The sequence below is a fragment of the Diorhabda sublineata genome, chromosome 3 (genome assembly GCF_026230105.1).
Source record: "Diorhabda sublineata isolate icDioSubl1.1 chromosome 3, icDioSubl1.1, whole genome shotgun sequence".
Lineage (NCBI taxonomy): Eukaryota > Metazoa > Arthropoda > Insecta > Coleoptera > Chrysomelidae > Diorhabda > Diorhabda sublineata.
Window position 1 is genome coordinate 31,523,002 of NC_079476.1, and position 22,226 is coordinate 31,545,227.

Here is a 22,226-nt window from a genome sequence, read left to right on the forward strand (position 1 = left end):
TTTCTTTACTATTGAGCATTTATTGTTTTGTTAGTGAATGCTGAGGAACATAAATGTCAATACAATGGAATTTTGATTATTCAATTAAACTTCTGGAATTTTACAAAGTAGATCAATCAATAGGGTACTTGCATTTTTTAAAAAGTATTCATTTTTTTGTTTTATGAATTATAATCAGAAAGTAAAATATTTAATTAAAAGTGAAAAAATAGTTTCTAAATATTCAATTGAAAATCGCAAAAATCTCAAATTTTTAACTACATAAGAAAACTCTCATTGGTTTTCGACCCTACTGAAATCTTTAAAGTACCTACAAAGTTTTTGAATATTCCATAATTTTTTTCTCTATAAATATTGATCAAAGAATTTAAAAAAATTATAATAAAGTTGTATATAAATTGTCCATAACTATTTTTTTCTCAAACCGTGCAAGTACCCTATTATTTTAACTTCGGTGAACAGAACTATCGCTACATTTAACTCTTTTTTTATTGTTATACAGTTTTCTTCGTAAATATGTGCAAAATAAAACAAAAACTTAAGGCGTTTAAATATATCTGATATATTAAGCATATTTTAATATTCTGTTACATTGTTAAATCTAACGACCATATTAATTAACAATTACAAAAAAAACACCTAATTAAACTAATTCCATTCCATTTTTTCATCTTTTTTGTCACTATTGGGTGCCTCTGAATTGGGTTGTTGATCCTGACCTTGGGTGGTTTTGTTATCGTCTCCTGCCGGCTTTTCTTCTTTAGGGGGCGATGGGGCTTTCGGAGCTGGTTTGTTAAGTATTGTGTTTACACAGCTTTCAAAATTTGATTTTTCTTGCCTAATCTGGGCTACTGTTATTGGTGGAGGCAAATGTTTAGCAGCTACAGCTAATTTTGATCTGGCTTGTTCCAACCACTGATAAGAATTTTTAAATGCATCTTCTACTTTATGGTAGTCCTCTTCTGTAAGGTGGGCATACTTTGGATCTTTTGATCTGAAAAAAGATAAAGATAATGAAAAATCTAAAAAAAAATACATTTCAAAGACATTCTGAAGTAAAAAAATTAACCAAAATTATCCATTAGTTGGTCGTAGTTTATTTCCTAATTAGTAGAATTGTAGTAGATATCTGGGAATGTGGAGTTGCTCCAAATTTACATTACACTTAATTGAAGCTGCAAAAACAAAAAAAATACATGAACACTATCATATAATTGAACACCATTTCTTAATTTAACAATGTGTTCATTGTTTTCTCCACTCCTATTAGATGGTTGAGTTTTTCAATTAGAATGCAGTTTCTATGAATTTTACCAACCTTACGAGTTCCAAAGCTTTCATACATAGTTGTAGGGATTTTCCAAAATCTTCCATAACCATTGGTCTAAGTTCGTATTCGATTTTTCTGTTTTGAACAGGTTCTCCAATGCTCTTTAACTGTTGTAATTTATCTAAATAAACCTGTAACATCAATTTCAATTATAAAGTATTAAAAGTCATTGTTTTCTTAACATTATTCAAAAACTTGAAAACAGAAAATTTTCAACATTGACAATCTCTTCACAAGACACATATCTCCAACTAAAATATGATACATAAATGCATATAAAAATCACACTGCACCTGTTTATTACAATCCTCTCCATCTTCATATAACCAATTTTCCATATCATCTAACTGCATTACTAAAGCATTTCTGTCATTTTCTAACAGAAAAGGAGCAAATTCTCCATCAGAACCAACTTTATTCCTCAATTCATACACATATTCTTCAAAACAATTTCTAGCATCTGCCCGTTCTTTTTCCTGTCTATCAGATGCTATCATTTTGAATTCCTGTTCTGTGAAATGATTTATTTCTACCTGTGAGAAACCATTTGTAATAGATTCAATTGGCAACTCAATTGATTTAACGACGTGCTTTTTCTTTTTATCTTTATCTTTGTCACTTCCTTCCTAAAATTTTATGCAAAAATAAAATGAATATCAAAATATACCATCAAGTTGTTTTACTCGAAGCTTAGACCAAAGTATTAGATTGAAATAGAAACAAAAATCAAAATTTCGGTAATCAGGTTATTGGGATTGAAACCCATGACACCCTAGTGCATGTTAGAAGGAGAAAGCTGATAAATATACCTAAACTGTGCTGTTCAAATATTTGTTATATTGTCTTGGTTACCATTAATGTTACTTATAATGATCACACTGTTTATTACTACTACACTAACGCTCACTCACAACACTGTTATCTTCAAAAACCAAAAATAATCTCAACCTGGAAACGTTGGTGATATTCATACTGTTTAAGCTACCACTACACCTGAGCTTAGCTTCAGTCTCTGAAGATGATAACTTGGTTATTAAAACACTCAAAAACACTACATCATAAGCTTTGATTAGGTAATATTGGCACAAGACTTAAAAGTCTAGAATATATGACAGTATTAGAAGTAAACATATTAAAAATAAAACAAAAATGTGTGATGGATGACCCCAACTATGAAATATTGAGAAAAATACAAATATTTGAGTACGAAGATTACAAGTCATGGAATGTTGAATTAAGGTAGAAATATACTAGGAATAGAGCTATAGTAAAGCTAAAGAGCGTTTTTTTTACGGACCAGTCATATGTCCAAAAACAATAAGAACCAGTGATTTTGTACATAAGACGCAGTCATTTTACCAGATGTTATGAGAATCGTTAGCATCAAGATCATACAGCACTTTTGAATCGTATGAAGCAAAATTATTGGTTCGATTAGGCAAATTAATAAAATATGGAAAGAAGTTCTGAATAAATCAAGAACTAAGTTATTTGGTAACTTTATGATAATGTTGAAAGTTAAATGAGACTGGTTGCATGAGAACAGAATGAAGATAATTTTAATTTTGAAGGTATGTCAAAAAAGTAAGTACGCAAGGTAGTAAATTGAAAATGATTTTCAAACGGGGAATGGTCAAATTATTTTGTCAACACATTAGTGACCAGCCATTAAATGAACCATGAACCATGAACTTTGTAATAGAAATCTAAAATTTGAGATAATTGTATTTTGGACTAGATTGCTATACTCCACTAAACTTCAGATTGACATCACATAGCGCCAGATTCTCGGTCACTAACCTCTAGACTAATACAAAAAAAAGCAAACAAATATATCTAGACGAGTGAAGTTGGTTTTAAAAAATATTCTAACGTCCACATTATTTGTACTAATTTGTACACAAAAATAAGCAAGCTTTTCAACTAATAGGTAATTTCTCAGTAGTAGAGCGGTCCGCAGAAACTAACCAGGAAATTACTAGACTTTCATGTTTTGTTTGTATAAAAAAATTAAGTAGTTCAGCATGTGACACATCAGTCATATTCATTTTTTTTTGTTACTTTATAAGTTACCAAAAAATAAAACAAGTAACTGCTATATTCAAAAATTATATGAACCTACGGAAATTTTTAAGATAATTTTCATGATAAATAGATAGTTCGAATATTTTTCAAAACCAACGAAAAATGTAAAAAAGCGTATACAGGTGGAACGAAAAACGAAAAAAGGATTGCCAGGCCAGCGTTGCCGGGACAGTATGCGTACCCCGCTGAACCAAGCAGATATTTTCTTCGTCCAGCTGGAGCCCGAGCCTACCTCAGGAACAGCACCTTCGCCACTGACTGGGCCTGTTCCTCCATTAGTGTCCATCGATTCTTCCCCTTCATTAGTTTGTTCACCACCATTCTGTTGATCTGTATTGTTTACTTGCATCTCTTTAGGTTGTTCTTCAACTGATTCCTGTTCTATAGATTCTTTCGCTTCATACATGTTAGCACTGGATATGGTCATAATTCCATGAAGGTTGACACGTACTTTTACCTTTACTTTTTGTGGTTTACCTTCTGTGTTTGGTCTAATGTCTTTTATTATCCATGTACCTAAATACAAAAATGAAAATTTAATTCTCTCATCAAAGTAAATCTATACTTTATAAAAGATCATAATAATTGATAAATTTATATAAAAAACATTTGAATGAACATTTCTTTATCTAAACTCACCTACAGTAGGGTCGGGATACGGAATACTACCAGTATATTTAGCTTGAATAGAAAACGGTTCTTGTCTATAAAATGTTAATAATTTTGAAAATGGAACAGGATGATTAAGAGGAAACGCCTCCAATTCTCCAGCAGATTCGCCTCCTGGACTTGCATCCCATGCTACAGAAATTGGATAAGCCTGAAAAACAAAGAAATAATTAATACAGTTACAATACCAAAGAAAAAGATTTTTTTATTGTGAAATGAAAAATAAATATATAAACTATATAATTGATTCATTCTTAAAAGATTCATTTAAACAAACAAAAGTATTTGATTGTGATTCACTACAAACATTTTGAGCTTCATGTGTAAGTATTGTTACTATTTTCCTGATGTCGCTAAAGAACAACTCTGTTAAGAAAAAAAAAACAATGAATAGCAGAGTGGGAATTCACATATACAAGAAAAACTCAAATATCAGATGACAACAATGACTTCTCTCTTTCTAAAGAGATATCAAAGGAAATAATTTATTTTAGGAATTTAAGTGAAAAAGTATAGATGGAGAGGAGAATAATCTGTACAACGAAAAAAAATTGTGACTTGAGTATATCATTTTTACAATCTATTTCTTGAATATTACTGAGTGATTATCAATTTTTCTAGGTTATATCAGATTCCATATGATAATTATAAATAGTTACGCCTGTTTTGAATCTTTTCAAGAATTTATTATACTCACTTGCACATCTGTAATACTAAAATCTCGAACTCTAATTGCTGGAGATAACATAGCGCACTGTAGAGCACACCCACGGCTCACAGCTTCATCTTGATTCAAAGTGGTACTTGGTACTTTATGAAATACTTTTTCAATAAGCTGTTTGATTGCAGGGATCCTGCTAGATCCTCCTACGATTTCTACTGAATGTATATCATCTAATGATAATCCTGAAACAGAAAAAAAGATATTTGAATAGATTAAAATTTATAGTACATTTATAATCCTGAAGTATTACAAAGTTTTAATAAATAATTCATCTACATAAAGTAGTCATACTAATACCAGCTTTTGACATCATAACAACAAATCCTAAAGTAATCTCTAAAGACATCTCGAATAAATAAAAAACAGAAATGATACATGGTGTCCTCACCAAGTATCATCCTGCTCATTGTCTTCTCACTGAAAAGAATTAGAATGGAAAAAGAAATGTGTAGTATGAAAATAAATATGATAGTCCTATTATTTTAAATTAGACCACGACCTTCATAGTTGTTCCATCCAATTATGTCTAATTTTTCCTCACACCAATATCTTATTCCCATTCTTTTCTAATTTTTGCTGATCACGTAATTCATATTGGTTTTATAAATTAGATAAAGCATTACATCACTTACAGTTTTTAAAATAAATTCAAAAAAATTATTTGATATAAAAGGTCGGATACAAGGTAAACATAGCAAGTAAGCAAACGTGAATATTATTATTAATTTTATATACATATTTATCTTTAATTCTACTTTTAAAGACTAACCTGATTGTTTAAGACAATCTTTTAAACTGGTTTCCACTCTTTCCAATAAATGAGTGCACAAAGCTTCCATGTCTGCTCTTTTCATATCACTGGAGACATCTTTGTCATTCATAAAACATTCTATGTTGAGTGGCAAAGTTGTAGAATTTGCAGACATTTGTTTTTTCAATTTCTCTACTTCCGTCAATAATCTTAGAAAAGCTCTGAAATAACAATTTTGAAGATTATTCATAAAATATATTTATTTTCTCCATAAACTAAGCAACATCTATTTTTTGATAATTGTAAAAATATCTTCCCTCTCTATCGTTTACTGGAATTATATAGTTTTGCGTCAATTCAATTTTTTTTATTTTTATGTCATGTACCACGGCAACTGGGTATGTCCTTCTCCTGGTTTTAAGATACGTTTTAATGAATATTAAACTTACATACCTTTATTTTTTTGTATGTTCATTAGAAGCATTTTAAAACAATTAATTAAATAATTTAACACAAATATTTACTTTTTTCAAAGTTCAATGACAATGACACAATTTTAATAGTGTTCCAATTTCTTTATCAAAAACCAAACATCAAAGGTAACCTTCAACATATATTAGGTATACCATCTAAAAATGTGCCAAATAAATTGAAGAAAACCATTACCTTGCATTAGATTTAGCATCAATATTATATTTGGTCTGGAATTGTTTGCAAAAATGTTCAGCAATAATGAGATCAAAATCCCTTCCCCCTAAATTAGGATCAGATGTAGTAGTCAGCATCTTAAGTTTTCCTTTGTTAAATGCAACTGCTGAAACTTGTAAAGAACAATGTCCACAATCAACAAAAACTACGTTACGAGGTTTTTCTTCAGGTGCAGGTAAATCTTGCTTGTAAATGCCATAAGAAAGTGCTGTTGCAGTGGTTTCATTGAATAATCTCAAGACGTTCAATCCTAAAATAATCAAACCATTGTATACACAAGGTAATGAAAACATCATTTTATCTATTAAAACATAACTACTTATTGTTACATTATACAAAATGACAGAATTTAATAATATGCAACTAAGAAATCTTTTTTTCTTTTCTAATAACTAACCTGCTATAGCTGCTGAATCTAATAATGCCTTTCTTTCATTATTTGTAAAGTAACTAGGAACTGATATAACACAATCATTTATAGGAGTTTGTAAAGCTGTCATAGCTATGTCCTTCAATTTTGTTAACAGCATTGCCAAACACTGTTCAGGTGAAAATTTATATTCTTCATTCAAATAATTTACCTACAATAGACCAAAAAATGGTGAAAAAATTATACTCAATTAGAGAAACAGTGAGTTTTTTTATCGCCTGTCATGTTTTGAAATTGTATAGTGGTTCCTACAAATTACTACAAACCACTGTTTTAAGAGTTGCATGTTTCAGAAACAGAATCTCAAAAAAATATTTTTCTTTTAATTCTTATTTCTTTAGACCTTTTATATATGTTTATGTTTCTAAATCATCTTCACTTTAGGTCTCTTTTGTTTTAAAATTAATTTTTTAAATAATTTTTGAAAGATAGATAAAAATTTGTCAAATATTTTGATAAAGACTAGTGAAAATGTCAAATGTTTATCTATCTTTCAAAAATTATAGAGAAACCTAAAATCAAAACGATTTCTAAACATAACTATTTCGCCTCTAATCTGATGGAGAACCAAATGATTGTATAATGTTTATCAGACGCTGTATGTTGATAAGTTTAAATATATAATAGAACTAATAAAACTATGTGTATATTTTACAGTTAGAATGCAGAATACGTTAATGTGCACATTAACTAAGCAATCAGCAAACTTTTCAAGATCATCCATTGAAGTTTGAAATTTAAAGTAAATAAGCATATAATCACACTTTACCTAGTTAATTTGCGTAGTAATAAATAGTACATCATTAAATTGCAGAAGACAGTGAATAAAACATATTTGTTATAGCCGAAGAAGGAGCTACAGTCAGAACAAAAATACCTGAAATTGACAGAACAAAAACTGACCCTATTCAATTTTAGCAGTAGTTCTTGAAATATTTGATGATAGACTCTACAAATTGGGCACTAAAAGTGAAATTTTGAAACAATTATATGCAAGATTTCAATTTAGCGTTTGTCAAAAAAAGATGTTCCTGTGTCGAATTTCTTCACACCAAATAGCGACAAATCAATCAATAAGTCAGAGCAGAGCTTCCAGAAATGTGATTTCAAAACTAAATATTCAGCTAACAGATGTCCTTGTCATAAAAATAATTTTGGTGTACAAAACTAACTTTTATATTACACTAATAGGTAATTATATGACATGGAATTTTGCAATTTTGTACCTGTCAACTTTAGACTGTTTTTATTGATTTTTCTCTAGTTGATTTGATCTGTTATATTTTAACAGTGGAGTAACATCAATTTTTAATTCGATATTGAAATCAAAAGATACAATTCTAGACAAAAATTTTTAAATTGATCTATGTTCATAAATTTAAAAAAAATATATGTGAATTATGATCGCAATATATATAAAAATTTTGTGTTTTTGCTCTCCTGAAAAGTTTTCATTTATGACTTACACAATATTAGACCTCCAGCGACAAACTGAATGGTAACATGTGCAATAATTAGTGAATTAGAGTACCTTATTCATAAACAATAATTAAATGTTTAAATCTATGTTACTTGCTAATAAACATTGTATGACCACATACCAATGTTAAGTATGTGTTTTTTCATTTTTGGTGCTTAGAAAATTGTATTAAATATTTTATTTACAAAAGAGAAATTCTAGTTGATGTTATGGAAACCACTGATAATGAATGTAGTGAAGCTAGTAATATATGTAAACATAGTTATTTTTAGCTAAAATCAATAATGTACAATGGTAATTATTTCATAAAATTGTAGGTTTGGATAATTTAAAACAATTAGAAGATAAAAACATGAGACATGTTATTCACAACATAAATAAAACACCAATATTGACAAATGCAGAAAAATGAGATATGTAATGTAAAAATTTCAGTTTATACATTAAATATGACCTATATTTATTATTATGAAAGTATTATGATGCCTATGATGTCATTTTAAGCAAACAATATAATTTTAAATACACTCTTATTTCCTAATCGTTTCATAAATAGAATATGTACCTTAATTCCAATATTTCCATTTTTCTCTTCAAAAACTGTAAACGGTAAGAACTGTATTTCTTTTTTAACATGAGGATCTCTAAATTTTCTACCTAATAACCTTTTCAGGTTATATACTGTATTTTTCATATTGGTAACTTGCTGATTTTTAGCTGCAACTCCCAAGATTCGGTTCTTTCCAGAAAAAGCAATACATGATCTACAAATGATAAAACTATATTTTGAAGATCGCCCACAAAAATGAGTAATACTACCAAAATAGGGAGCAAAATATTCATAAGAGACATCAAGGTTGCTGTGTATGTCCAAATCATTATATCAAAAAAATATTTTATATATGTAATTTAGGAATATTCAATTTATTTAAAACTTACGGAGTAGCTCTTAAACTGTAATCATTTGCAATGGTTTCGATTCCGCCAGCTTTTGCTACAGCTACATAGCAAGATTCATTTCCTAAGTCGATTCCTATCACAGACATTGTACCTGACCTTAAAACGCGACTATAATTTAGCTTCAAATAATTTTAATTGTTAATTCACTATTTTAAATTGATTTTTTCACTAGTTGCAGGTCAAATTCAACCGGCACACTTTTTATCACACTTTTTGGAAATGACTTACAGAAGGAAATATCTGTCTACACGTTCGACAAGGAAAACCGAAAAGCAGCCAACTTAAAGGCAGAATAAAAACTGTTTCTAGAATGTTCTAGTTTATTGCCAACTTAAAGAAATTGAGGGTTTCTATTTCTGGAATATTCTAGCTTTTTTTATTAATTGAATAAACTATTACTAAAAAGAGAAACTTCTTAAGTCTCTTTGATAGTTTCGTGAATATTGTCATAATAGATTGAAGCAACAAAAATATCAACAAAATTGAATTGACTATTGGCAATGGAATTACAAAACCATAGCTTTATTCACGAGTAAAGAAATTTGGAAAAGTGAACTTCTTGATGAAAAGAGCTTCTTAATTTCAAAATTTCATTAAATAATAATTGCTAGAGTAATAAAACTTGAAAATGTCCTTAAATGAAAATATTAGGACTGCAATAATTTCTCCGTAAATCTTGATCTGTACCTACGTAGATAAACTACAAATATATATGACAAACATGATTGCGGATATCGTTATAATCAATCTTGGTGTTAAAATTACTGACAGAAAACTGCAAACCACAACCAACCGTTTACAGAAAAGATTATATACACGGTTTACAGCATTATTTTAGGATAATTGGATAATTATCAAAGATAGAGCTTCTTTGCAACATTGCCGATTGTAGCCATTTTTCAAAGTTTATCCAGTTATATGCAATTTTGGTTGAAAAAATTGTTATTTGGTTTTTATTCAATATTAGAATGGTCAAAATACTAAAATAAAATATATAATTTGATAATTTTATTTCCATTACTTTCAATAAAGACTATTAAAATCCATAAATGTGAATTTAGTTTTTTTAAATAAATCATTAGTGATGATTTCCACTAAATCTTCTTTTGACATTATTAGAAAGAATATTTAGTGAATATAGCAATTCGATACGGTATATTTTGTTTACTTCCATCTTTTGTAATATTTATTTATTATTACACATATTTTTTTGGCGATTTCAGAGTTCTCAAACTGGCAACACTTTTATATGAGTAAGAAACATTAAATAAATAAGAATTATGCGGATTAAACCTTAAAATTTATCAGCACATCTTTAAGATCGTGAAAATGGCAAGTGGTGGCATGTTTGATGACAAAATAAATACAAATGATATGTCTGTAGCAGAAGAAAGTTCAATAAACGACGCTTTAGCACCAGAAGCTAGATTTGAATGTCCCATTTGCCTAGCTTGGTTGAGAGATCCAGTTCTAACCTCTTGTGGTCATCGGTTTTGCAGAAATTGTATTTATTCTTGGTTAGAGTAAGTAAATAATTCGTATTAATTTGCTTATTGACGTTTTATAAACATTGCTTTTTTTAAGGAGGGAGAATGCTTGTCCTGTGGATAACATGAAATTAAATAAAGAAGATATATTTCCAGATAATTTCACAAGAAGGGAAATATCTCAACAACGTACAAAGTGTCCAAATATTGTTAGAGGTTGTCTAATAGAGTTATCTCCCTTGGATATCGAAACTCACCTTATGGTTTGTGAATATAAAATTCCCGAATTGCCAGATAATGAAAAATTACGATGCTCTTTTATGGAAGTTGGTTGTGAGGAAAAATTTGAGGACGAACCTGAACTTCAGAGACATTTGGAACAACACATACAAAAACATTTAACAGTAAGTAATATCTGTTAGTTGGGATGATTTGTTAAATGCATATTTGTATTATTAAATATTGTAATAAAGATTTTTTATTTAGGAAACTAAAATGTGTAAATGTTCACAAACAATTTGTAGAATCGGTACAATAAAGAATCTACATAGAAATGAACATTAAACAGAGAGTAATATGTATGCTGAACACACTGTTTACCACTACTACTTCAGCAACACTCACACTGTTTAATCCACATTTTGATACTAATTTAGTTCACCTTTGGTCTCTATAGACAATGAGTTTGTTATCAATACATTATAATTATTCAACATATATACAGGGTGCTTCTAAATTCATGCTACAGAATTCAGGAGGTGATTGCTCAAATGAAATTAAGATGGGTGTTCCTTATAACAAAATTTTCTCAACCCACCCCTTCTGAAATATCAACATTGAAAGATGGTGTCTAAAATTGAGTTTTTATTCTTTTTCTAAAATCTTAGTGAAACTTGAAATTCTGTAATTTTCGTGCACTCGCAAAGAACTACCCCTGGATATTTTTTCAATATTCCTGTTACATTATACGGAGTGAAATTAGTAAACCTTACTTAATTTCATATCAAAACTTTTTTTTTGAAGTTTTATGAAATAAAAATAACTTGAAATCCTTGTTTTTTTTTATAAATATTTTTTCTCAAAACCAATAGATGCATAGACAAAATAAAACACCATTATTCATTTTTTTTTAAATTTGAGTGGAAAAGAGTAGAGATGTAAAAAATGTTATGATTCACCTATGTATAATGTAATAGGAATAATGAAAAAATACCTTTAGTTTCTGTCATTATTGAAATTTTAAAAAAATATAAAACTCTATTTCAGTCACCACGTTTTAAGGGTAATATCTCGGAAAGTGGCGGGCTGAGGGAATTTTGTTTTAGGAAAGATCCATCTTTATTTCATATGAGCAATCACTTAAATTTTGTTATATGAATTTAGAAACACCATGTTCATTAATATGAGTGCACAAATTAACCATATATCTGATATAATTTAATCTTGAAAATACATGAGACCTATTAAAAATCTAATTTATCCATATGTTTTTGTTATGAAAATTTATATTATTGTAAACAAAATCATGATGAAGGTATTAATTTGTTAGCTAAATTGTAGTAGTGATTGCAGTCTATAAGTTCTTAGCCTAACATAGAAAGAAAGGTTATAAATAAGGAAAACTGCTTTTTTTTAATATATTCTTTTATTCTCACACTTCAGATTGTTTGACTAAAATTTCTATGCCACCATAAAAATATGATATTATCTTTAGTTAAAATGTTCTTACACTGCCTGTTCAATTTGCAAAAAAATTACTTGGGCGAGGCTAGATCAGTGCTATATAGTGACTGTTCAATCTCTGTGAAGCCACATTTGTGTACCACATTGTATCCATCATATAGTGCTTTTCATGTCTTTCATTTTTCTTTGCACTTCTACTAATTCAATGTTTTCTAGAGTAGTTACCATTATAGGACCTTACTCACTTAGGTCATCTTCTAATGATTCTGCCCCCAGCGAAACAACTTATACCAAATACCAATTTTTAATTGTTGATACAAGTTACTGCAAACAGTTTTCATTTTTTTTCTGATTTGTATTGGTGTTAATCCTTCTTTAGTCAAAAATTTTAAACAGCGAGAAATTTTTCAAAAAAACTGCCTAAGTGGTCGTTTGAGCTCTACTATAATAAAGTGGATTGAAGTAGCAAGTTGAAACTGTGTAAATAGATTTTTGCTAACACACTTTGTATACTATTTGAGGCCAAGAATTCATGACCACACTATGTATATAAAAATTTCAAATTTTAGCACTTCTAATATGTATTGTATAATTATTTCTTATTTTCAGATGTTATCTAAAGCATATGGAAAAATTGTTGTGAATAATTATCCAACGAATAGTACTGCCAGCTTATCAGAACAAGCTAATTTCTGGGATCCACCAGCAAAAAATGAAGTGCAGTCTGTAGTTAAAGATAATAATCTTCAAGAATTGTTGAAGTAAGTCCATAACTATCTAATCACTAATATTGTGCTATTATTTTAGATTTGTGGCTAATTTTTTCAGAAGTCAGTAAATTTCACATTTAAAGTAACAGATTGAAAAATATTTTATCCAACAATCTCTCCCTTGTAATAAAATGGAAATATAATAAAAATACAGTTTTTAGAGATATGAACGTATTAAGGCAAGGCCCAAATTGGGACACATATGCGGGGTAGTGTAACACGAGAAACACGACTTGTATGCTACACATGCTGCATGGTGATGCAATTCTTCAATTTCGTCACAAAAACAACCTTTTTTGTATTGTGAAGCTCTCTGTGTTCCCTTACTGCCTCTATTAACTTTTCTTTAATCATTTTTTCATAAGGAAATTTGCTAGTCGCCCACACGCTTGGCACAGCAAACTGTGTGTGTCTGAACTACAGCGGGACACGTCTGTGAACCCACATATGTTGTCAATTTGGGTCAATGTGTTCAATCTTGTAGATTACAAAACTACTGTGTACTGCGTCACCTCACAAGTGCTATACTTGTCCCATTTTGCGCATTGCCTTATATTGTAGACTAATCATGCCTTGATATCATCATGTGGTATATGTGAGAGATGGAAAATTTATGAGAAATGCTTGAAGTTGAATCCAAGCTAATATCCTTAGTTTTTAGTTCTGCATCAACTTATATCATTATTTCCATTTGTTTGCCAAGTATATGCCCAATTTTATGACGTTAAACATATAATAAAAAATGACTAGATACATAGAGATGCAAGTTACTGATTGTGTGTGTGAGTAGAAGTAGGAATTGCCTCAGACTAAGGCTATTGGCCACAGACATTTTTTTTAGTATCTATTCGATGTAAATGATTTGAAGAACTTTTCTTGTATCCTTAATGAAGTTTATTATAGTATCTAAAATAGCTTTATTTGGGCTTGCCAGAAGAGAGCTAATATTTATTGAAAGAGGAAAATTATGATCAATCAAAGAAATATATGATTTCATTTTTCTTGCACTCCAGAAAAATCTGATTAGTATCACCTATCAATATGTAGTCACAGCTGTAAAATGTTGATTGTAAAATATCCAAGTGCACCGGAAAACAACTATGATTTAATTTTAGTCGACTTATTGCTGTTGTGTATTTTTTACTATAATCAAAATTTGGAATGCTATTTAGTAGATTTGGATGAAGCTGGAAATTTTCTGATATTTTACTTATGTTATTGTAAGCTTCTCTCCATTTGATTCTAATAGATTTTTTATGTTTGCTAATTACATCAGCATGACAGAAACAGTTTAAGTACTCTTCTAATTCGCAAGCTTTTTTAATTAACTAATGTTAACTATAATGCCGATATAATAAATTTTTTATTTCGAAAATAAGTTCCTGATTATATATATTTAATAGAGGCTTCAATAGCTTGTAAAACTGATTTTAAGTTTGTCATTATAGCAACAGTTTGAATTGGATTTAGTGGGCACCATAGTAAACATTGTTTTATTGCCAACACCTCGACAAAGTAAACTGAAAAAATATTTGCTATTTTAAATTTTTCAATATGATTTATAATTGAAACAAAAAATGCTGCTCCTGTTCCATTGTCACATTTGGACCCATCTGTAAATTTTTAGTTACATTGTCTCCAAAATCATTCAGTGTGGTTGTAAGTATTAAGATATTTAGATTGGTCATTTTGGAATATAAAGGGTATTTGACAGTTAGCCTAAATATAGTACTTTTGTAATTATATTTATATATAAGTAATATAGGACTATTAGAGATGAAAATTTCATCATAATTGGTATTTATAAAGGCCTTTACCAGAGGATTTGATTTTATTCTCTAGTAGGGTTTTGTAAGATTACAAATATTTAAGAAGGCAATTTTTTTCGAACATTTCTGTATTAAATGCTCTATATTTTACTGATTACTAATCATTGTGTTATATTTCCTTCATATTTGCTCAAAACTGAACAGGTTTCTCAATCATAATTGCTGATAGATTTTCAATCAGCCAATATGTATTATTATGTTGAGATGTTAATGTATCAGTTTTTTCAGGACACTGTATGAGAAAATAGTCTATTTAGAACAAAAAACCAGAGAACAAGATATTATAATAGTAAATATGTCAGAACAAATTTCATCCCATAATCTTAGTATGACAAAGCTGCATCAGCGTTATTGCAATGGTTGTTATTTATGGTATTTTAGTGACTTTAAAAACAAAATTAATGCAATGAGGGAAAATCCGCATTTGATGCACTACAGTCCAGGATTTTTCACTAGTCCAAACGGATATAAGTAAATAACAATAATAATATATTTATTTTATGTGAACTAACAATATGATTATTTCAGATTATGTCTGCGGTTGAATTTGTCTCCCAAAGATAATAATTACATTGCAATATTAGTACATGTTATGAAAACTGAACACGATCATTCATTAGATTGGCCATTTAGTGGCAGATTAACAATAAGTCTAATTCATCCTACGTAAGTATTACATTATTCATTTCTAGTCAAAATAAATTGAGAAAACAAATTGGAAAGTAAAAATGTATCACAATTTTTCGAAATTTCAAATAAATTAATTACATTTTCAATTATTTAGTGTCCTAATAAAAATGATATTAACAAGAATCTTTAATTATAAAAGAAATGTATATATAAACAATTATTTACCAATGTCTATGATAACAGCTCTGAATATTAAAATTACGTATAAATATATTTGAGTTGTAGGCCTTTTTGAATGTATTATTTTCTAATCAAGCTAGGGGTTTTATGTAAACCACTCCAATATTTTTCTTGCTTTTTTGTTTCTGTGCTTAATTTATACTGGATGAATAAGTTATATTCTCAATTTTTCATAGTTCGTATACCCTATTTTTAAACTAGGACCATTTTGGTAGATCTGAATCGCACCATTAGAATTCACTAAAAAAATTACTAGATAGTAAGTGATGACCTAAAATACTAGTCATACTAAAGGGGCGGCAAATTTTTATCAAAAGATTTTTATTTCGATTTACCCTCATGCTCTGTTCTTTTAATTTGGCGACACCCTCTCCTAACGTGTTGATGGAACTCTTTTATCCAAACTATATCCGATATTTCTATTCAAACATGGAGCCACTTCCCTTTAGCAAAAACCTACTTCACGTTGGTTAATAATTTGATCCTTTAAAGTATATTCAATCCTTGATATTTATCTTCGAGTTATTGGTATTTTATTCGGAGAATATCAAACACTAACATTAAACATTTAAATGAAACTAAGGACTAGGAGAATTGCATAAAAATTAGGATACTATGAAAATATTGACAATATGTATACAGTTTAGCTGATTTTCAGTGGTGGATTCACCAGCAGGCTGTAACATAGGGCGACAAATTTTGATCGAAAGTTTTTTAATTCGATTTACAATATTTAAAAAAAATTATATGCAGTGTATTGAATACTCAAACGTCTTTACATCAACTGTTACTAAAGGCTATGACAAAATTTACGTGGCCAAAAAGTTATTGAACAAATATTTCCTTCAAGGTATACAATTCCTAGTGAATAATGTTTTTTATACTGTTTTGTACTGTCAAACTCTTGGACTAAAAGCATCGATTTTCAGTTAGGAACATAATGTCAAAAATGAAGTGAGTTTTTAAACTGATTAGATATTGGTGCCTTCGATACATGAACTTTATTATAAAGTAATGGGTAGAGACTTGTCATATTCTGAAGGTTCTTAGTATTTAAAGAATAAAATCCTGAATTCTAAAAGAAGTAGCACTTTCTCCAATCAACTATTATTAGAAACTCGCGTAAAATGATTTGGCTTTACCTCAAAGTAATGTTACCGAGTTTTTTGTCAAAAAAGAAATCACAAATTTACTCTTTTCGACACTTCATTCCAGCTTTTGTGGCTTCACGTCCTACTGACGATTGGTCTCACTCCATCATTATCAAAAGTGATAAGATCTGAGTCGTTTTTGATCAAATGTCAATCATTCAGAATGAAATACCACGATAAAAGAAAATTTCATTATTCAGAGTGCAGAACATGTTTGTTTTTTGAAAATTGAGCTATATGAGAAATGAAGATTAGTTAATAAACAATTGTTTAAATCTGAAATATGAGAAAATGTTCCATTGCAAATACAAGAATTTGTTTGATTCAAAAATAGAAATAAATGTATTTGTCATCACTTCTTCCATAGATTTTCTATTTAGAATATTTTATAGCAATGTTAGGTGCCTATATAGAACAGGAAATTTCTAAATGGTATGAGAAACGGCCTATTTTTTCATAGACAACCTATTATAGTTGATCCTTATTCTGAAAACAGTAATTTCAGTACTTAGATGTGGTACCCATAAAAATTATTTAATCATTGAACTATTTGCATAATTTTTTATTAAACATTATTTGAAACAAATAAACTTTTACAGCATATCAGAACTTTTAATTACATTGCCTATTATTTATTAACTTAGAAAACACTTAAGAAATTTAGAAGAAAGAGAAACGATTATCAACAATCCAATCTAACTTGAATATTTCATTTCTTTTATGACATGTGCAACACAACTTTGCGAGTTAATGTTTGTCTAAAGCTCGCATTAGAAAATCCTTTACAAGTTTTAGTTTCAAAGTAGTATTTTTTGGCTGCCACTTCATTTTTTTAAACCAAATTAATTCTATAGGGTTCAATTCACAACGATATGGTGGCAGCCTAAGTATACTTTTATGTTCAGATCGAACCATATTCATATTAGATTGTTTATTCTTACATTGTAACCATTATTGCATATCTTTTTTTAATGTAGATGTTGAAAGCTTTTCTATTCTACAGCTATGAAAAGATGCATTGTCCATTACAATTACAGCGCCTTCTGGTAATATTCTTAGAAATTCAGAAAACTAGTTTTGAAATACCAAAATATTCATAATCTCATGATAATCTTCAGTTTTTTTACTTTCAAATATTAGCAATGCATCTTTAACAAATCCATGCTCAGATCCCACAATAAGGATTATTAAACATGTGCCTTTCCCAGATGGAGTTTTCAAACCAATAGACAATTCTTGAATAAAAGCATCTTTTTTATCTCTAATCTATCCATATTTTGGAATTTGTATTACTAGTACTTGGAATATTCTCTCAGTCCATTTTCAAATTAGTCCTGACAAGAACTGTTTTTATATTTTAATAAAAGAATAATAAGAACGTAAGAAATACCAAAATATAATATATGAGCTTATCTCATTCTGTGTTCAGATTTCAAGTATTAAACGTATAAAGTGAGGGGCTGGGCTCTATTATACATGTCCGCCTATTTAGCATAATCACGGTATTAGTACTTCCTTTGTTACGATTTTAATACTAAATTACGAATTAAGATTTTATGTTCCTTTGATTTAAGTAAGACAAATTATATTACATTGGTTACAGATTTCTGATTTTCAAAAAGGTTGTGGGGCATAGTTGACTCGAGGATGCCCACCTTTGCATCGGTAGTATCGTTATATTTGTTGTTAACTCTGTTTTCATAAATTTTTGTCGCTATTGGCTATTAATGTACTAAAAAAATATGAAGGTAAAAATGTATTTAATGTTTTTTTTTCTTTTTTAGGCAATCATTTCGCACCATAAAAGAAACAATGATGACTCGTCCAGAACTAGATGCATTTAAACGTCCAGTACAAAATATGAATACAAAAGGATTTGGATATACCGAATTCGCTTTGTTAGAAGATATAATAGAACAAGACTTTATTTCAAATAATCAGTTATTAATAAAAATACAAGCTCAAACACTTTAAATAAATTATAACGGTAACATTATTTTCTCAATTTATTCAAAAATAATATACTAAATCAGTTGAAGGATTTTTTGAATACATAAATTTTATATATTCTAACCAATCACAGAACTTTCGTTTTTGACCTTGCGCAACAAACATGTTTAATTGTAACATAAAAGCTAACATCAGTCTCCGAGACGATTGTATGAAAATGGTACATCGTTGGAAGGCAAAGTATTGATAATGTATCATACATAATTATATTAAACTCAACTGAATCGGTCATTTCAAAAACCTCATATGTCACTCAATTGGAATTTTTCAGAAATCAATAAAAACTGTTTCAAACATAAACAAATGAGCTTTCAAGGAATTTTTTATGTTTAATTTAGTATCTAAAATTACTTTCCTCTCAAAATAATTTAGTAAAAGACAAGTGAACTTCAAATATAACATTAATGGCGATGGTTTACGAAAGATTGTTGAACCAATCAAAACAAAGCAAATTTAAAAACGTCCAACTCAGTCATAAACTTCTCCTGCCATCTAGAAGTGCATACAAAAACCTCTTAAGTCACTGACTAATGTTTATGCAATGAACGTCTTTCACGCGGTATTATTGAAAGAGGAAGGTATGTATTGACTTATGTGGTTTTTACCCAGAATACGCATCTACATTTAAGAAACCATTTTCAACAAAAAAAAAATCATTTTGGAAAAAATGTGACAGGTTTTTGAAATGACCGATTCAATTAAACAAATTTCTAGAAAATTGAAGTAATGAACTTGAGATAAAAACGGAAAATTTATTATTATTGTAGTAGAAACCATAATGGGGATTCCCAAAAAGTCAGTCTTTCATTATAAAAGCACAAACTATCACGATCCAAATTACCGACTAGAAATTTTATTGTTGAAATTAGTCTATAATTTCAATACGTTCTTTGCATACTGGCCTTACGTGTTCCAAACACATAAAATTTATTTGGTTTTCCTGCTTTTCTTACTCGAATAATAACATCGGCCATATACAGAATCTGGTGGGGTTTCATTTGCGGTGTAAGAAATGTAAATTTCCCCAATTTTCATCTTTATGATTTTTGCAATGTTTTTGATATAGAAGCGTGTCGTTGAAGCGGCTGGTTGCCCATATTTTTTAAGAACAATCTTCTGGGTTGCTTTGACTGTACACTCGTCTTATATATCACATATGAGTTAATGGTGGCTATATTTATTGTGCCATAAAAAATTATGTCGCGTAATTCGCGTGGAGTTGTATGCTGCGCATAATTTATCTACGGTAAAGATGCTGGAGTCTTTTCTGTTCGTCTTCATAACTTCCCGAAGCCATTTTCTTCAAACAATTCTAAATAAATAATAGGATACGTAATTGGATTAGTAAATATATTTCAAAATCATTTTTGACTTTATTTTCAGTATTATACAACTACACTGAAGCTAACTTCAGTCTGTACGACCGAACACGTGTTAACGAAAGGTCGCCGAGACCGAATTCACTCAAAACCACTGACACGTTTGGCACATCCAACCCACATTTTCGTACTGAAAAGAGATGTTTGGGAGTAAGAAAGTACTGGGAGCCGTCGGGCTATAGCGTGGCACAATCGTAATATTTCGGAAAAATTGTAAACTGTTAGCTTCAGAAGGTTAATTATTGATAAATTATCCATGTTAATGCCATATATTTCACATATTTTTATTTTCCATATGTTATTTTAAACATATCTTAATATTTAATTCCATCCTTTTATTTGCAAAATATTAAAGGAACATACTCAGTTAAAATTTATGAAATTGGTTGAATTAAGCTTACAGTAAAACTTGGTTTATGCATCCAAAATCAAAACTGAATTGAAATTAACATTAAACTAAACTTTCTTGGTGGTAATATTTTGATTTATGCAATAAATTAAGAATAATTATAAATTACTGCTAAATCAATAGAAATTCCTTTTTGCCATACAAATGTGGAAAGCTCCTGGCACTATCAATGTTCCGCGCTCTGAAAGACATAGCGGACTTTCAAACAATGCTTTCTCCCATTTTCTTGATATCAATTTTAAAAATAAAACACCACGGTGGAAAGCGGCGTAATAACGCTAATATAATTTCCGTAAACAAAGAACAAGCGTTTTGTTAATAACACAATATCACCAATACAGACTCATCTGACGTATTCTGTGCTCATAACCTCACAAAATTAATGAATTAAACTAAAATGTTAAAAGTTTGCAAACTCTTGCGTTTAATTATAATTTAAATACAAGTACCGTTTCAATGTATTTCAACTAGAAATTTAATTTGTTAGTTTAATGGTAATTTTTAATTTTGGCAACAGAAACCAAGCTTCATTGTTAATTTTGTAGTAAATATATTTTAGTAGATTACCTCACTACATATTATAATACAAAGCCTCCTCCACGCCTGTGTTTCTATATCAGAATAAAGTCAAAAAGTACTGAACAGATTTTAATTTGTTTTCAACGAATGGAGTGTTTTATATGAAGGTTTAGATATATAAGGTTTGCGTGTGGCATAAATCTATTTGTTACACTCAACTACACTTTGGATTCAAACGCATTTAGTGGATTATATTTGGAACTCAGCTTTCGCTAAACAATATGTGGTTCAAGATAATCTCTCAAAATGGAAGGCTTCTTAACCTTAGACCGATCTATTGGTTTTTAAAATAAATATGGATATTGAATATGATTTTGGTATTTTAAACACGGCGATTCAAAACTCCATATCCACACCGTGGGCATCACGGACAATCCGGAATGCCGCTGGTGCATGGAGGAGGCTGAAACAGCAGACCGCCTCTAAGTACTCACGAGCGCAGCTCAAACACACACACAGTATGCCTAATGACATCAAAGCGCCTGATCGGCTTCTCAAAGGACAAACGCCTTTCCGTCGAAGTGACTCATGGCTACTAAAACTCCACGATGCAACTATTCAATCACGCTAGGCTCCCCCCGCCCACGCAGCGCTTACCTCGCGAAAAAGATGATGCAATATGCACGTTCTATTGCGTCACCATGTACATCATATTCTATTTAAATCTAATTCATATATTCAACACATCATGCCGATAGGATCTTACGACAAACAAAATATGTGTGCCTTTGCCCAACTGAAACCGGTCTCTTTGTTTTATAATATGTAGGATTTACATATTATAACTCCTATAATTAAATGTGATCAATAAAGTTGTATTATTAATCCGTCCAATATTAAAACTAATTATAGTAGGTATATATCTGTTATTACAGTTTTAATATGTATTACATATTCAAAAATATATTTTGTTTAAAACCTA

At 29.5% G+C, this 22,226-nt stretch overlaps 2 protein-coding genes across 4 annotated transcripts; one reads left to right on the top strand and one right to left on the bottom strand.

Moving 5' to 3' along the window:
- Positions 1–9,958, bottom strand: LOC130441513 (heat shock 70 kDa protein 4). Of its 2 annotated transcripts, none has more exons than XM_056775230.1 (11): positions 9,117–9,958; positions 8,743–8,941; positions 6,665–6,848; positions 6,226–6,517; positions 5,578–5,780; positions 4,782–4,990; positions 4,055–4,235; positions 3,648–3,931; positions 1,624–1,956; positions 1,319–1,461; positions 1–994 (listed from the first exon to the last, which is right to left on the bottom strand). In XM_056775230.1, exons 1-11 carry the CDS (start codon positions 9,221–9,223, stop codon positions 649–651), a joined length of 2,481 nt encoding a protein of 826 aa, XP_056631208.1. In that variant the 5' UTR covers positions 9,224–9,958; the 3' UTR covers positions 1–648. The 2 variants fall into 2 exon arrangements, with proteins under 2 accessions (XP_056631208.1, XP_056631207.1); XM_056775229.1 differs by having other exon boundaries at positions 3,597–3,931; positions 9,117–9,426.
- Positions 9,959–10,092: 134 nt separating this feature from the next.
- Positions 10,093–22,226, top strand: LOC130441514 (TNF receptor-associated factor 6). Of its 2 annotated transcripts, XM_056775231.1 has the most exons (8): positions 10,093–10,290; positions 10,361–10,660; positions 10,722–11,028; positions 12,917–13,068; positions 15,135–15,377; positions 15,435–15,572; positions 18,712–18,914; positions 20,321–22,226. In XM_056775231.1, exons 2-7 carry the CDS (start codon positions 10,467–10,469, stop codon positions 18,899–18,901), a joined length of 1,224 nt encoding a protein of 407 aa, XP_056631209.1. In that variant the 5' UTR covers positions 10,093–10,290; positions 10,361–10,466; the 3' UTR covers positions 18,902–18,914; positions 20,321–22,226. The 2 variants fall into 2 exon arrangements, with proteins under 2 accessions (XP_056631209.1, XP_056631210.1); XM_056775232.1 differs by having other exon boundaries at positions 10,252–10,390; positions 10,458–10,660; positions 18,712–22,226.